The sequence below is a fragment of the Doryrhamphus excisus genome, linkage group LG16 (assembly GCF_037039965.1).
Source record: "Doryrhamphus excisus strain RoL-2023G ecotype Guam linkage group LG16, RoL_Dexc_Guam_v1.1, whole genome shotgun sequence".
Taxonomy (NCBI): Eukaryota; Metazoa; Chordata; class Actinopteri; order Syngnathiformes; family Syngnathidae; genus Doryrhamphus; species Doryrhamphus excisus.
The window spans coordinates 148793-164533 of record NC_136372.1 but is presented as its reverse complement, the minus strand read 5'-3'; the positions used below and the strand labels follow the sequence as shown (position 1 = coordinate 164533).

The following is a 15741-nucleotide window of genomic DNA, read 5'->3' as shown; positions in this document are numbered from 1 at the left end:
AACATTTAAACCCCACCCTCCCCTCCCCAGCAACACTGACTCCACCCACCGCCTTAGGCCCGCCCACAGACTGGCAGCAAACTCCAAACTCAGCTTAACCCGCCACACTTAGCTCCTCCCACCTGAGCCCCGCCCCCAGCACGGCCTGATGTCATCAAGAGTTCACAATGGCCCCTCCCACCCCGTGCAAGGGGAGTTTGGAGTTTGCTGTGTGGAGGTGGAGGGGGCGTGGCCTCCTGGTGGTCAAAAAAGTAAACGCTGTGACGTCATGTCCCCCCTCCCCCAGGCAGCGTCTTGTGCCGTAGCGTCCCCTGGTGGGGGCTGATGAAACAAACTCAGAAATGAAGGGGTGGGTGGGTCCTCTGCTGCTTGTTGCTTTGAGCTGATGGGGGGGGCGTGGAGGGTAGGCGGAGTCACAGGCGGCCGGTTATTTAAGACACCTCTCAAAGTAGGTGGAGCCTACGTAGCCTCCCCTCAGAGAGCGCTGGACGTTCTGCTCAAAGAGTCGCCGGTTTGTCTGCAACACCTCAGCCGCCTCCTTGTTCAACGGGTCCTCGGGGTTGGGCTCCTGGGGGGGGAGGGGCTTTCATCAGCATATGACAACAGTCATACAAGGTGGCAGGAAGTCAGGTGACTCACTAGAAATAGATACTGTAGACCGTAGATGATGGAGTTTATCGTCAGCACCGGCTTCCAGTCCTCCCTAAACGCGCGCGCGCACACACACACACACACACACACACACACACACACACACACACACAGTGACTAAGGAAGCGCTTGTCAAGTGATCTGACAAGCAGGAAGTGGAAGAGTCACCTTAAAATATTTAGACACACGTTTCCTTCCAGGTCGATGTTGGGGTGGTACACCATCGTCTCACATTTCACCTTGGGGGGGTCGTGGGGATAACCCTGTCCTACCTGCAACATACACGGCCACACACACGCTCACACTTTGTCACCTTGTGAGGACAAGACGAGGACAGGTGAGACGAGGACAGGTGAGTCTCACCTTAAAGCTGAAGACAAACTTTCCGCCTTTGTAGAAACCCTGTGAACATACAAAACGTATCGTCACCTCTGACCTCCCCTTTCCAGACACACACACACACACACACACACACACACACACACACCTCGTCAGGCGAGATGATGAGTCTGAAGTTGAGAAGGTCATCGTCGTCAGGAAAGTTGATCTCACACGTCTTTGGCAGATTCAACTCGTTGATGTCTGACACAGGACACAATAAGGTGTGTGGGGGCGGAGCCTGATAAGCACTGAACGTGTTGCTCCTGGTGTGTGCTAGCATGGCCGGGTACAGGCCCGGCAGGTGAGGGCTCAGGTAATGCTATGATGTTCTGTGATCAGCAGCAGCGGGCAAGCGATGCGTTCAAGTGCTGACTATGTAGCAGAAAGCTGACACAGCAAAGTTAGCCGGCTCACAGCTAGCAGGTGTTAGCGAGCTAGCTGGCTAGCAGTGAAACGTGTCGTCAGATCACCGGAGGTGAAATGTCGTGAGCGGGGTGTGTGTGCGAGAGAGAAGGAGAGAAGGAATAAAGTCGTTCGTGTCAGACAACGTGATGCGTCTCCATGTTGTTGACAAACGAACACGAGACAGTGGTTAGCTCGAGGCTAGCGGCTAGCTTGTGTGTTAATGTAATGTCTACGCCAAGATGATGCTCGCTCAGGTGTGTTTGCGCCTTCGTTCTCTCAGTCAGCCGAGCTGTCGTGGACCCACCTGGCCGACAATCAGCCTACCTTTTTGTATTCGCAGCTGGGCCGCGCTGGCTTTTTTGCCGCCGGCTCCGGTTCTGTTTCCTCCAGCAGATTCCTCGTCTTTCTTCTGCTGCTTGAGGGAAAAGAGCTTAATCATCTTCACTTGTGGGATAAGTGGACCTCCAAAGTGTCTTCTTCGTGTCCGCGTCGTGTGCTGCTCAAAGGAGAGTGTGTTCAATCCGAACAGCACCCGAACGTTGATGGAGCCGGCGCACGTCAACTAAATGACACGAGCTAGCTAGCCTAGCCTGCGAGCTACATGCTAACAGCTAGCCAGCGCGAGAGGGTGGGGGTTTGGGGGTTGGGTTGGTTGTGGGGGTGGGGTGGGGGGCGGGGGGTCTCCCACTACAAATACTTTAACTTCAAGACACGCGTTAATTTACTATTGTTTCATTACTCATCACAATTTTTGTAAAAATTCAAGTTTGGCAACTTTTCTTTCAACACTGATATCAAATCAGCGATATGTGCCGACGGTATTGATTTGCTATCTATCTTGCTTATGCCTAATTGAATGTGAATAAAGTAGAGCAGTGCGCGTATAAAACAAAGATTCCATGTGTCATGTAACATTAACAATGTGATCATAAAAATGGCGTGAATAATTGCAAGCTGCTATACAGACCCTCCAAAAAGTACCGGAGTGGAAACATGAAACCATACAAAATAAACTGTGAGAAAGAAAATGATCGAAATGAAAAAATGAAAAGAAAGCGTCATTGCAACACTTCAAGTGCTGAAATGCACTTCCGTATCTGACGTCACACTCGTGACGTCTGCATGGTTGTACAAATATTTTTTATTTATTTTCCTGGCCTCGTGGTCACCTGTGTGACGTCCCAATGTGGGCGTACACGCAACCTTGGCACAAGCAAGGCGCGTCATGCACGCGCGCCACACAAACATCGGCAACAAAAGCGCGCGGCAGTCGAGGAACTACTTTGTGCGGAAGGAATGAGGCTCGGCAGTGTCAGAGAGAGAGAGAGAGAGAGGGAGGGAGGGAGAGAGAGAGGGAGGGGGGACAGAGAGAGAGGGAGGGGGGAGAGAGAGAGAGAGAGAGAGAGAGAGTGGGTGAGTGAGCGAGAGAGAAGTGAATGGGACTTCGAACAGCAGTGCATCCTTCACATCATCGATATCGATCACCCAGCTTTTATCGACAACACATCGGCTCGTTGGGGCCAACCGGGAGCTCAGTTGGAGGCTAACGCAGGCTAGCAGCATGGGGCGCGCATGAGGCGGCTAACCGCACAAACAAGGAAGCGGACGAAGAGCTAACGTAGCTAGCTAGCCGCTGGCTAATATTGTTTCTAATGTGTGATCCGGGAGCATGCGTGCTGATACCGAGAGGTTGGTGCCTGCAAACGAGCGTGTTTTCATTCCGACAACGCGCTCACTGCTTTCAATGCTGAAGTGCAGCTAAGTGTTAGCATGTTAGCTGATGTTGTCCTTTTACGTTACTGGGAGCTGGGGGTGGGGGCGGGGGCGGGGGGTGCCGTGTGTGTAACACTTTCATGTCATGTCAGTGTAACAGTCAGTGATAAGCACCACGCGTGTGCACGTGCACGGTGCACGCTTGTGTACTTGGTGGGATTTAGCAGTAATGTGGGAACTTGGCTAGCAGGATGGGTTGTGATTTCCAAGCTCAGCAAGAGTCAATCACGTGACTCCCGCACTGGCACCCTCCGACCTGCCAACTTGCCCGCCTACCTCACATGCTAGTTAGCTCAGTCTCGTCACGTCGGCACGATCCCGGCGTAGGACAGGAGTTGGGAGGCTTCTCAGCTGAAATGTGGTCCTGTCTCTGGCAGCTGACTCGTTGGGGGATGTCGGGCAGTAAGGCGCTGGGCGGGGGTGCCAGGCGCAGGAGGACGCGGTGCCGGCGCTGCCAGGCCTGCACGAGGAGCGAGTGCGGCGAGTGTCACTTCTGCAAGGACATGAAGAAGTTCGGAGGGCCGGGACGCATGAAGCAGTCCTGCCTGCTCAGACAGTGCACGGCGGTGAGGCTCACACACTGATGCCGTGTCTCCATGGCAACCGGACGGTTGCCGCCACCGTGGCTTTGATCCGCACACACGCCGATGGTTGGCATTTTCTCATCTGAATGTAATGCATCGTCTGACCTCTGACCTCTCCGTCCAGCCCGTGTTGCCGCACACGGCCGTGTGCTTGGCGTGTGGCGAGGCGGGAAAGGAGGACACGGTGGACTCGGAAGAGGACAAGTTCAGCCTGTGTCTGATGGAATGTACCATCTGTAACGAGATCATCCACCCCAGCTGCCTCAAGGTCAGCGCTCACTTCCTGTTTGCTAGCTCCGCCCCCAAGAGGAGCCTCTGACGTGTGGCTGGCTTGTGTCCGCAGATGGGCAAAGCCGAAGGCATCATCAACGACGAGATTCCCAACTGCTGGGAGTGTCCCAAGTGCCACAAGGAGGGGAAGACCAGCAAGGTGAGGTCAGCACGCGCCGCCCCCACCCGCCCCCCAGATAACGCCCCCCTCTTCACTCTGCCCGCTGCAGGACCAGGCGGACATCTTGGGGAGGCGCAGGCTGGACAACGGCGAAGTGGGCCGCTGGAAGCTGACTGATGACCCGCCCCCCAAGAAGAAAGTCCCGCCCTCTCTGGAGGTGGAGGGCGGCCACAAGAGGAAGCGTGAGAAAGACGCGCCCGTGGACAGCGGGTCCAAAAAGAAGGTGAGTTGGCAGGTTTCCACTTCCTGTGCCAGTGTTTCACAATAAAAGCCCCCTGGACGTCTTTGCAGATGAAAGGTGCACACGAGAAGCGGCTGAAGAAGGTACGCACGCCACTGCTTTGTCACCTGCGCCTGACGTGCGCTCATTGCCGCTGTCTCCTTCTTGTCACAGAAACCCAAACAGGAAGCCGAGGAGTCAAATGGCCCCGCCTCCTCCGTTGGAGGATCCACGGTGGGCCCCGCTTCCTCCTCCTCGTCCCTGCCCGCCGATGGCGGGGGGGCGGCGTCAGGCGCAGACCAGCGCTCGCATCACAGGGAAAAGCTGGAACGCTTCAAGAGGATGTGTCTGCTGGAACGCCGTCCCTCGTCCTCATCCTCGTCTTCCTCCAGCTCCGAGTCCGACTCCGACTCGGACGACTCGCTGCCGGAGCAGGGAGGTGGAGGCTCTCCGCCCTCCTCGCCCTCGCTGCCTCCTCCCGTCTCCTACGGCATGGGCGGCGGGAGCCGTGCGGAGAGGAGCCGGCGTCTGGCCGAGCTCGGCTTCAGCGCCAGCGAGGACTCGGAGGGCGAGGAGGAGCAGGCAGGAGACAAGGCCCGGCGGCGAGGAGACGCCGCCATTCTCCCGCGTGGGAGGAAAGGAGGCGGCGTGGACGCGGATGAGGACGACAGAGCCAAGAAAACATCCGCCTCCGTCGCCATCCTGCCCCCCTCGCCTCTCTCCTCCAATCAAATGGCTCTGTCCTCCCAACATGGCGGCGGCCTGACGGCCAAGCAGCGCAGCAACGGACAGGAGGCGCGCAACGGCCGGACACGAGGAGGCGTGGGCGGTGAGAAGGAGAACGCCAGCCTTTTGACCAATCACAGACACGGTGGGGGAGGAGGAGGCGGGCCTAAGGGCAACAAAGGTCGTAGCAACGTGAAAAACCAGACGTCCTCCAGAAACTTCTCCACCTCCATCCCCACCTCAAACGGGGGAGGAGGGGGAGGCGGCCTGATGATGTCGGCCATGGCGGCATCCCCGTGCTCCCGGCCGTCACGCTTGGCGCCACGCTCCCACGTGATGAAGCGCAGCCCGCCCGCCGTGCCCTCGCCGCCGCGGCCCGTCCAGATGGAGAGACACTTGGTGAGGCCGCCGCCCACCTGCCCTGAGCCCAGCTGCCTGCCGCTAGACTCGGGCTCCGCCCACATCATGACGCGAGACGTGTGGCTGCGAGTCTTCACGTACCTCAGCCAGCCCGAGCTGTGCGTGTGCATGAGGGTGTGTCGCACGTGGAGCCGTTGGTGAGTTGTCCGCCTGTCCGCCCGTCCCCCGGCACACTAACATCACCTGTGTCTGTTACCGTGGCGACGGCAGGTGTTGCGACAAGAGGCTGTGGACTCAGATCGACGTGAGCAGACAGCGCTCCATCACGCCGCCCATGCTGAGTGGAATCATCCGCCGACAGCCCGTCTCACTCAACCTGGGCTTCACCAACATCTCCAAGAAGCAGCTCATGTGGCTCATCAGCCGCCTGCAAGGTCACTTCCTGTACATGTGCACGGATGTGCGTGCTGACGTGCTGACGTGTGCGTGCTGACGTGTGTGTGCGCTGCAGGTCTGCTGGAGCTCAACGTGTCGGGCTGCGCGTGGTCGGTGGTGTCGGCGCTGTGTCAGAGCGCCTGCCCGTGTCTGAGGTTGTTGGACTTGAGTCGCGTGGAAGACCTGAAGGACTCGCACCTGAGGGAGCTGCTGGCTCCGCCCCCTGACACCAGGACAGGTGAGAAGTGCCACCGGCGCGCCACCGGAGCGTCGCCTCCTGACCCTCTGTGATCGGTCCCCCAGCGCACGGCGAGACACGGGCGGGGCGCTTCCACAACGTGACGGAGCTGAGACTGTCGGGTCTGGACCTGACGGACGCCTCGTCCCGCCTGCTGGTCCGTTACGTCCCTCGCCTGGCCAAGTTGGACCTCAGTCACTGCGCCGACGTGTCGGACCAGAGCGTGCACATGCTCACCTCGGCCGCATCGCCGCTCAGAGAGACGCTGACGCACGTCAACTTGGCAGGTAAGCTGTGGCGGCGGCTTCACGGGAGAGCGTCCCGTAATGGCGTTCTCTTTGCTGACAGGTTGCATCAAGGTGACGGAGCAGAGTGTCCCGTTGCTACGCCGATGCCCCTCCCTGCAGACGGTGGATCTGCGCTCGTGCTCGCTCCTCCCCTCAGAGGCGGGGCTACTGCTGTGCTTCCCGCCCCGGCCGTCCTCTTCCTCTGCCGCCGTGCTGGCTGCTTCCACTTCCTGTCCTCCTGAGGACAGGACGCTGCTAAAGAACAGCTGAACGGCATCATGGAACATTGGCCTTGGTGGCATGGCCCCGCCCACAGCTGCTTATAGGACAGGTGAGGAGGAGGAGGGGCAGGAGGAAGAATCCTACTTTTGTTGGCCTGTACATACTTGTTCTCTGTACAAATGTGTGTGTGTGTGTGTGTGTGTGAGTATATATGTGTACTTTATCTGCTGTACGTGACCTTGCACCCCCACGGCCCCCCAACCCTCCCACCTCTCCTGCAGCCAATCATCACGCCTGCTGCTCAGCTGCAGACAACAGGAAGTGGGCCAAGCTAGCTCATTAGCTTGCCGCAAAACACCGTCACGTTACTGTTGAGTCTGCATGTTAGAACCCGAAGCTAAGATAAGCTAATCTGCGTGTGCACGTGTGCACGTGTGCACGTGCACTACTCCAACGTTGACCGTCTTTCGTGTGCGTCTGTCAAAAGTGATCATCTTTGAGGTGCAACGTTGCTTCGTTGAGGCGGCCAGGCGTTGCCTGAAAACCCCTCCTCCATTTCAGCGTCCTTCCAAACTGACTTGCTCTTGTATCCTGGCAGCTAGGCTAGCAGCTAGCTAACACGTTAGCTTCAGATCTGCACTACAAGTCCATCAACTAAAGTCAGTCTGAAACACGCTTTGAACAAACTGGCAGATGATCAAGTCCTGAGTGGGAGTGGTCGTCCCCGAGGAAGAAAAGCTCTGGTTGCAGCTTCCAAAAGGTGAATAAGCTTCTTTTTTATTGTTTACGCCAGTCATTGACTGTTGCTCGGACAAAACTGTGACAAACGTCTTCTTTTCGTCACACTGCCATCAAGTTCACTGATCAGCTGTCAGTGTGACGTCGTCTTTGTGCTGATTGGACAGCGCTCCTCCAAGCTCTTATCCAATCTGAATGATTGACGTTTTCTAAAAATGCACTGGATCATCATGACCTTCGTCCTTGTTTGCCAAAACTTGTTTTTTATACTTTGTCCATGATTGTGTGGGAAAATGAGGGAAGTTGGAAGTAAAAGCAACTCAAGGCAGCTACGTGTGAGTAACTACTGTACAATGACTAATAAAGAAGCAAGGAGTTGTTGTTTTTTTACCTTCCTTTCGTCATGATTGGCCACACATTTGGACCTTCATGCCTACCACAGACCAGACTTGTATGAACAATGTTGCTAGTGAACACAACAGGCATCTCTGCTAACTAAGCCCAACGGGCTCCTGGCTGCTGCCCGTCTTCCTGCTGCCCGTCTTCCTGCTGCCCGTCTTCCTGCTGCTAGCGGCTGACACTTTAGGACACGAAGACGTGTCAACATTCCAAAATACAATCCCTAACACTTGTCACAGTGACCACAGCCAAGCACACCGGTCCGTTTCAGTTCGACCAGAGAATGTGAGAAGCGAGTAAGAAAGTCAAACTACGTGAGCTAGCTAGCATGACGTGTGCTTCGCTGTAACGTAAAACAACGATTGCGTCACTCACTCATCTCCGTTTGCTGACAACACAAAACACCAAAAGTGTGACGTCACTGTCGTGCTGAAGAAAAAACCGCGTGAACCAGCCCGCGCCTTCACACGTGCTTGCGCTGCTGCGTTCAATTTTCACCACTTATTTCGTGACACTATAGTGCCTGGTGATTGGCGACTCGTCTGAGTAACAGACCTCGAGTAGATAGGAGTGATGTCTTGGAAAATATAAAGGCCATTCGATTCGACCCTCCGGGGATGAGCGCGTGTTGGTTCCCCCTGCGGTGATGAGAATGTCCGACAGTCCTTGAACGCAGCAGCAGTCGCCTGATATCCTTCCGCCGTAGAGAAGCGGCCTTTCCTTCGCGAGACAACACACGATGCAAACGGGCGGCGGCGAGGCTGCTAAAGCTCACTACGCGCCACGACCGTTAGCTTTTCCCGCAGCAGCCAAGTGAAGACGCCGAGCGCGCGCCGGGGAAACCTCCGCCTTTTCACCTCCTGGGTCGCCCCGAGTGAACCCGCCAAGTGGGTGGCACACATAGGAAGAACTACAATTGTTCTTGAGCGCTGCGCGGCAAGTGAAGACTCCAGCTAGCTAGCGAGCGAGCTAGCAAGCCAGCTGCCGGTGGACGGAATGGAGCTCATCACAATCCTCGAGAAAACCATCTCTCCAGGTGAGCGTTAACATGGCGCGACTCCCGCACGGATCGCCGAGACTCCACGTCGACACTCCGGAGCGACGGCAGAGCTGTGGGCGCGGGAGTGGCCGTCTCCGGCCAACCGGTGAAAGTTTGAGAGCTGTTAGCATGCTGCTAGCTAACACCACGGCCTCACTGGGCGCTGCTCAGGCGGTGACTTAGCACTCACTTGGGCGTATTTTTATGTTCGACTGCCTCTTTCAGCCCGACGTAGCGAGGTAGCCGTGAACGCACCTCCATGGAAGAATAGAAGCCGATTGTTGGACCAACCGTGACAGTTTAGTCGCGCGGATGACTTTTTGCCGTCTTCCGCGAAGTGCACCGACCCTGCCCATGCCTTTTAGCCGCTTTGCTAGCTCTTTCGCCCGGATCGTTCGACCAGCGGTGCCCTTGTCGTCTCATTGATTCGGAGGCATCGTGCATGTAAATGTCGTTTAATGTCATTTTCTATGAGCCGAAACTCTTACTGCAAACTCGGGTTGCACCCATTTGACCGGTTGTTGCTAGCGTGCTAATGGGCTAACACGCACGTTGGACCTCGTTGCCCCGACACGGTCTTTTGGTTGAATTGTGACACAATCTTTACCCGCTCGGCCGCCGTAAAGCTCATCACCTTGAATAACTCTTCACCTCCCCAGATCGGAATGAACTGGAGGCGGCACAGAAGTTTCTGGAGCAGGCGGCCATAGAGAACCTGGTGAGTGGACGAGCGTCCAGGGGCGTGCGTGGCTGCCAGGGGAGTGCGTGGCTGCCAGGGGCGTGCGTGGAGCCCGCGCACCTCTGCAGCTGCATTAGCATCTCCGACTGTGGTCATCTCCAAGTGTATTGCTGCCGGTGGATGGCAAAGACGGCTGGAAGAGAAGGTTGAAGACGTGCAGCAATGCATTGTGGGATGATGTCATGACTGCTGTACTGTGTTCTGGTGACGATGTGGCGTGAACGTTTAACATCCGGCTTTCCTAAATGAACCACGTGTATGATCGCCATGTCGGCTTCAGCATTCACTTCCTGTGTCCTCAGCCGACCTTCCTGGTGGAGTTGTCGAAAGTGTTGGCCAATCCTGGGAATACGCAGGTGGCCCGAGTGGCGGCGGGCCTTCAGGTGAAGAACTCTCTGACTTCCAAAGACCCCGACGTCAAGGCTCGCTACCAGCAAAGATGGCTGGCCGTGGACGCCGCTGCTCGCTGCCAGATCAAAAACTACGTAAGGGGGTGGAAGGCCTCGCGGCCCCTTCTGCCGGGTGACCTGCTTCTGTTGGTGTCACGCCATCTCTGCCTCGCAGGTTCTGCAGACCTTGGGCACGGAGACGTATCGGCCCAGCTCGGCGTCGCAGTGTGTCGCCGGGATCGCCTGTGCGGAGATTCCGGTCAACCAGTGGCCCGAGCTCATTCCGCAGCTGATGGCCAACGTCACCAACCCGTCGAGCACAGAACACATGAAGGAGTCCACCCTGGAGGCCATCGGATACATCTGCCAGGACATTGTGAGTTGCCCTCCATTACACGCTGGCACGCTCTTTATTTGACCCCAGCCATCCGGGAGGCGTCTGGATGAGATGTTGCCATCATCGCGTGCATGTGACCAGATGATTGGCAGCTTCGTGGATATTTATGTAGCTGATGACTCTTGGTCCACAGCCTTGTTCCACGACACACCCTGTCCCGCCTTGCTGCATACAAGGCTACATGCTAAGCAAGGTGTTGGCACCACCACTGGCTGACTGGTTTGGCTGGCATATTCCACCGCCACTGGCTGACTGGTTTGGCTGGCATATTCCACCGCCACTGGCTGACTGGTTTGGGTGGCATATTCCACCGCCACTGGCTGACTGGTTTGGGTGGCCTATTCCACCACCACTGGCTGACTGGTTTGGGTGGCCTATTCCACCACCACTGGCTGACTGGTTTGGGTGGCCTATTCCACCACCACTGGCTGACTGGTTTGGGTGGCATATTCCACCACCACTGGCTGACTGGTTTGGGTGGCATATTCCACCACCACTGGCTGACTGGTTTGGGTGGCATATTCCACCGCCACTGGCTGACCAATTATGCCTCCGGTGTGGAACCCTAACCATAATATTCATCTTACGGATGAAATGAAAGTGTCGGTTGAGTCAGGTTCTGCTGGTCCAGTTGTAGACGTCTCGGGTGGATTGATGGCGTGTATCTCCACTTTGCAGGATCCCGAGCAGCTGCAGGAAAGCGCCAACCAGATCCTGACGGCCATCATCCAGGGCATGAGGAAGGAGGAGCCCAGCAACAACGTCAAACTGGCGGCCACCAACGCTCTCCTCAACTCCCTGGAGTTCACCAAAGCCAACTTTGACAAGGAGGTAGCGTGGCTCAGACTGTAACCACTCGCCGCCTCTGACGGCCATCTTTGACTGTGTGCGTGTGTTCCAGACGGAGAGACATTTCATCATGCAGGTGGTGTGTGAGGCCACACAGTGTCCTGACACCAGAGTAAGTTACTGAGCGTGAAGTTACTGAGCGTGACACGCGTGTCCATGCATGGAGCTGATGGTGCCATCCCGTCTTCAGGTGCGAGTAGCAGCCCTTCAGAACCTGGTGAAGATCATGTCTCTGTACTACCAGTACATGGAGACCTACATGGGCCCGGCTCTGTTTGCGGTGAGAAAGTGGCGGAGAAGCGAGCTCGGGGTCTGAAAGACGCGTACCAGATGTAGTCGATTCTCACGTAGAACCTGAGGCAGCTGTCCCTCCCTCACAGATCACCATCGAGGCCATGAAGAGCGAAATCGACGACGTCGCCTTACAAGGCATCGAGTTCTGGTCCAACGTGTGCGACGAAGAGATGGACCTTGCTATCGAGGCCACGGAGGTTTGTCAGCACGTGAAGTCTAGAGCGGTGAGGACGCGTGAGGTGATCTTGCTGGGTTGCCTTTCACAGGCGTCGGAGCAGGGACGCCCCCCCGAGCACACCAGCAAATTCTACGCCAAGGGGGCGCTGCAGTACCTGGTGCCCATCCTCACCCAGACCCTCATCAAGCAGGTAGCCTGGCCCGTACTTCCTTCCTCCGCTGGCAAGCGTCCCGCCCCTTTTTCACACCTGTGGTGGCGTGCAGGACGAGAACGACGACGACGACGACTGGAACCCGTGCAAGGCGGCGGGCGTGTGTCTGATGCTGCTGTCCACCTGCTGCGAGGACGACGTGGTTCCGCACATCCTACCCTTCATCAACGACAACATCAAACACCCGGACTGGCGCTACCGTGACGCCTCCGTCATGGCCTTCGGATCCATCCTGGAAGGACCAGAACCCAACCTGCTGAAACCGCTCGTCATCGAGGTGGGCTAACGGGGACGCCCGCCATTTACCGTGCGAGGACTTTTATCTTGAAAAGCTGCCGTGTTCCGCCCAGGCCATGCCGACCCTGATCGAGCTGATGAAAGACCCGGGCGTGGTGGTGAGGGACACCACGGCATGGACGGTGGGGAGGATCTGCGAGCTGTTGCCAGAGGCTGCCATCAACGAGGTCTACCTGGCCCCCCTTTTGCTGTGTCTGATTGAGGGCCTGGGGGCGGAGCCCAGGGTGGCCAGCAACGTGTGCTGGGTAAGCGGGGGTGGGGTGGGGAGGGGTTTCCTGCGGCTGACCCACAGAAGCTGACACGTGCTCCTCCCATCAGGCCTTCTCGTCTCTGGCCGAGGCCGCCTACGAGGCCACGGAGGCCGCTGAGGACCAGGAGGAACCCGCCACCTACTGTCTGTCGTCCTCCTTTGAACGCATTGTCCAGAAACTGCTGGAGACCACCGACAGGTCAGTGGGGGTGCCGGTCCAGGGTCCGTCTTGTCTGTGCTCGCCACCCATGCCTTTGCGCTGCCTCTTCAGACCCGATGGCCACCAGAACAACCTGCGCTCTGCCGCCTATGAGGCACTGATGGAGATCGTGAAGAACAGCGCCAAGGACTGTTACCCCGCAGTCCAGAAGACCACGCTGGTCATCATGGAGCGGCTGCAGCAGGTCTTGCAGATGGAGGTGAGACCAGCAGATGGAGCGTCCACCCTGGCGTTTCCTGTGTGCTAACTTCCTGTGTCCACAGTCCCACATCCAGAGCACCTCAGACAGAATCCAGTTCAACGACCTGCAGTCCCTCCTGTGCGCCACTCTTCAGGTGAGATGCTGTCAATCATCATCGTCCGCATCGCTCCAGGCCGCCGCCTGACTGCTTCCTGTCGCTCTTGTAGAACGTCCTCCGTAAGGTGCAGCACCAGGACGCCTTGCAGATCTCTGACGTGGTCATGGCGTCCCTGCTGAGGATGTTCCAGAGCACGGCCGCTTCCGGAGGCGTGCAACAGGAAGCGCTCATGGCGGTCTCCACCCTGGTGGAAGGTAGCCCGTGACTCCGTGCTGGCTTGTGGCTTCCCTGGGGCTGATTCCCTTGGCTTTGATTTTCAGTTCTGGGAGCCGAATTCCAGAAGTACATGGAGGCCTTCAAGCCCTTCCTCACCATCGGACTCAAGAACTATGCCGAGTATCAGGTGGGCCTGCGTGGATTGGAGGCATGGAGGCATGCTGGGCGGCGCTGACCAGAGCGTGTGGTCTTTCAGGTGTGTCTGGCTGCCGTGGGCATGGTGAGCGACCTGTGCAGAGCTCTGTCCACCAACATCCTGCCCTACTGCGATGAGATCATGCAGCTCCTTCTGGAGAACCTCGGGGTGAGGAACGCCACCTGTCCCCCTCCCGTGTCTCGTCCACGTGATGTGACCTTGATGTACTCGCCTCTAGAACGAGAACGTCCATCGGTCGGTCAAGCCTCAGATTCTATCTGTGTTTGGAGACATCGCCCTGGCCATTGGAGGAGAGTTTAAGAAGTATCTGGAGATAGTTTTGGACACGCTGCAGCAGGCGTCTCAGGCCCAGGTGGACAAGGTGAGTCCCGACACGCTAATCAGTCGTTTGCCTTTTTTCTTGCACGTTTCAAATGGAATACTTCAGGAAGTACACTATGCACGCGGTCTACTTGGTTCCTAAGTGTCTCCTTCCTGGGCTCCCTTTTCGTGGTGGATGGCCAGCACTCATAACGTTTAGCAGTCTTTAAACACGCATCTACCACCGCTTCTGGCTTGGTGAGAGGAGCTGGAGATGATGGCTGCTCCCGCCGCCATCTGGCAACGCACTTATGCAGGACGCATCCTAAGAATCTGCTCTCTTGCTACTCTGACGACGCATGCGCCATGCAGAGTCTGAGACCGCAAGGCTGAGCAGCTCTTGCGTAACACGTGGAAAGGAAAGTAACAAGTAACTGTGTGTGTGCAGACGGACTACGACATGGTGGACTACCTAAACGGGCTGCGTGAAGGCTGTCTGGAGGCGTACACCGGCATCATTCAGGGCCTGAAGGGTGACCAGGAAAACGTACACCGTAAGACCACCCCCCACCCTCCCCACGTGACTTCAGTTCCTCTTCCTGTCTGCAGTCCAACAGGAAGGTTTGATGAGGTCACAGAAGAATCGGTCTTTTTCACCCAGAAAGCTCGCAGGCTCCCCGGCCACGGTTGCAAACGGCTTCCTGGTTTTGCGAGACCGAACAAAGCGTTTGAGATGAAGGCGTGCGTCCTGTCTCACTCTCCTGTCTTGGTGTCCCGCAGCTGACGTGATGCTGGTGCAGCCTCGCGTGGAGTTCATACTGTCCTTCATCCACCACATAGCCGAGGACGACGACCACTCCGACGTGGTGGTGGCCAACGCCGCCGCGCTCATCGGGTAACCCTAGTTAGCCGCTCTTTGTGGTCGCGTGTTGGCTCGCCCTTGACTTGTGACGTGCGCGCACTCAGGGACATGTGCACGGCCTTCGGCAAAGACGTCATGAAGCTGGTGGAGGCTCATCCGCTCATCAACGACCTGCTGACAGAAGGACGGCGCTCCAAAACCAGCCGGACCAAAATGTTGGCCTCGTGGGCCACCAAGGAGCTCCGCAAGCTGAAGAGCCAGGCCTGGTGAGACACGCACACGCACATGCACACGCACATGCACACGCACATGCACACGCTAGCTACATGTGTGACTTTGGCATGCCGCAGATGCGTCTGACGGGACTCCGGAGTGACGTGTGCATTGGACGTCTGGACGTTGAGGACAAAATGGACGACGTCGTCTGCCTGGCAACGCCTCAACTTGATTGACGTGAGATGATGATGAGTGTATGAGAGATGACATCACCACCTTCGGCTCCACCAGGCCCTCCACCCCCGAAGCCTGTGGACAACTGACTCCTCCCCTTTCGCCCCCCATGCCCCGCCTCCTGTCTCGCCTGGCCTGGCTGAGCTCGCCAACATCTGCTGCGTCTCCCTCCAGGTGGGGGAGGGGCGCTAATCAAACATTTTTGTTGCTCTTACTTTTCTTCTGCTCAAACGTGGCAGAGGATTGACGGACGCCGCCTCGCCCCTGTCCATTGGCCCGTGAACGACTCCAGCACTCGATGGTTTGACAATAAAAGCACTTGAGGGGGGGCAAGTGCCAAATGGAAGTTGGGTCGCTCAACATTTTGAAGATGTTTGTTAAAGGTTCTATTTTTCCATTGTTCTGAAGAAAAACACAATAAAAATATGAAACATTCCCCAAGCACTTCCCGTGGTTTCACTTGTCTTTGGCCATGGACCAATCTCACTGGTTTTTGGATGTGATTTTTCTACTTTTTATTTTTTATTTTTGGTAGCAGCGTGCCGGCCACTCCGCCAGCTGGAAGTTCTTCGGGAAGTTTGGATATCGACAGCACGCTCTGTGCAGATTTGGCTTCCAAGCTGGACACCCTAGAAGACCCTCCAGGGCTTTGGTTTGGGGGTTT

General features: G+C 56.9%; 3 protein-coding genes and 1 non-coding gene across 5 annotated transcripts; 3 read left to right on the top strand and 1 right to left on the bottom strand.

The window, feature by feature from the left end:
* Positions 1-31: 31 nt before the first annotated feature.
* ube2m (ubiquitin conjugating enzyme E2 M) lies at positions 32-2043 on the bottom strand. Its single transcript, XM_058048219.2, has 6 exons — positions 1762-2043; positions 1139-1233; positions 1015-1053; positions 820-923; positions 640-703; positions 32-568 (listed from the first exon to the last, which is right to left on the bottom strand). The coding sequence occupies exons 1-6, from the start codon at positions 1874-1876 to the stop codon at positions 428-430; spliced, it is 558 nt and encodes a 185-aa protein (XP_057904202.1). The 5' UTR covers positions 1877-2043; the 3' UTR covers positions 32-427.
* Positions 2044-2822: 779 nt separating this feature from the next.
* fbxl19 (F-box and leucine rich repeat protein 19) lies at positions 2823-7860 on the top strand. 2 transcript variants are annotated; one of them, XM_058048192.2, is made up of 11 exons: positions 2823-3126; positions 3588-3776; positions 3919-4062; positions 4138-4224; positions 4295-4468; positions 4537-4569; positions 4640-5748; positions 5822-5985; positions 6063-6224; positions 6290-6511; positions 6573-7860. In XM_058048192.2, exons 2-11 carry the CDS (start codon positions 3603-3605, stop codon positions 6779-6781), a joined length of 2478 nt encoding a protein of 825 aa, XP_057904175.2. In that variant the 5' UTR covers positions 2823-3126; positions 3588-3602; the 3' UTR covers positions 6782-7860. The 2 variants fall into 2 exon arrangements, with proteins under 2 accessions (XP_057904175.2, XP_057904174.2); XM_058048191.2 differs by lacking the exon at positions 2823-3126 and having other exon boundaries at positions 3334-3776.
* A 562-nt stretch (positions 7861-8422) lies between these two features.
* kpnb1 (karyopherin (importin) beta 1) lies at positions 8423-15521 on the top strand. The gene is made up of 22 exons (XM_058048190.2): positions 8423-8906; positions 9569-9627; positions 9951-10133; positions 10213-10413; positions 11113-11265; positions 11336-11395; positions 11474-11563; positions 11664-11774; positions 11844-11945; positions 12019-12243; positions 12317-12508; positions 12582-12712; positions 12785-12932; positions 12997-13068; positions 13142-13286; positions 13353-13435; positions 13505-13612; positions 13683-13826; positions 14214-14319; positions 14546-14660; positions 14732-14893; positions 14978-15521. Coding segments are annotated over exons 1-22 (2631 nt in total). The 5' UTR covers positions 8423-8866; the 3' UTR covers positions 14979-15521.
* LOC131103874 (small nucleolar RNA SNORA79) lies at positions 14347-14490 on the top strand. The gene has a single exon (XR_009119710.1). It is a non-coding gene; the product is annotated as a small nucleolar RNA SNORA79 (small nucleolar RNA).
* Positions 15522-15741: the final 220 nt, after the last annotated feature.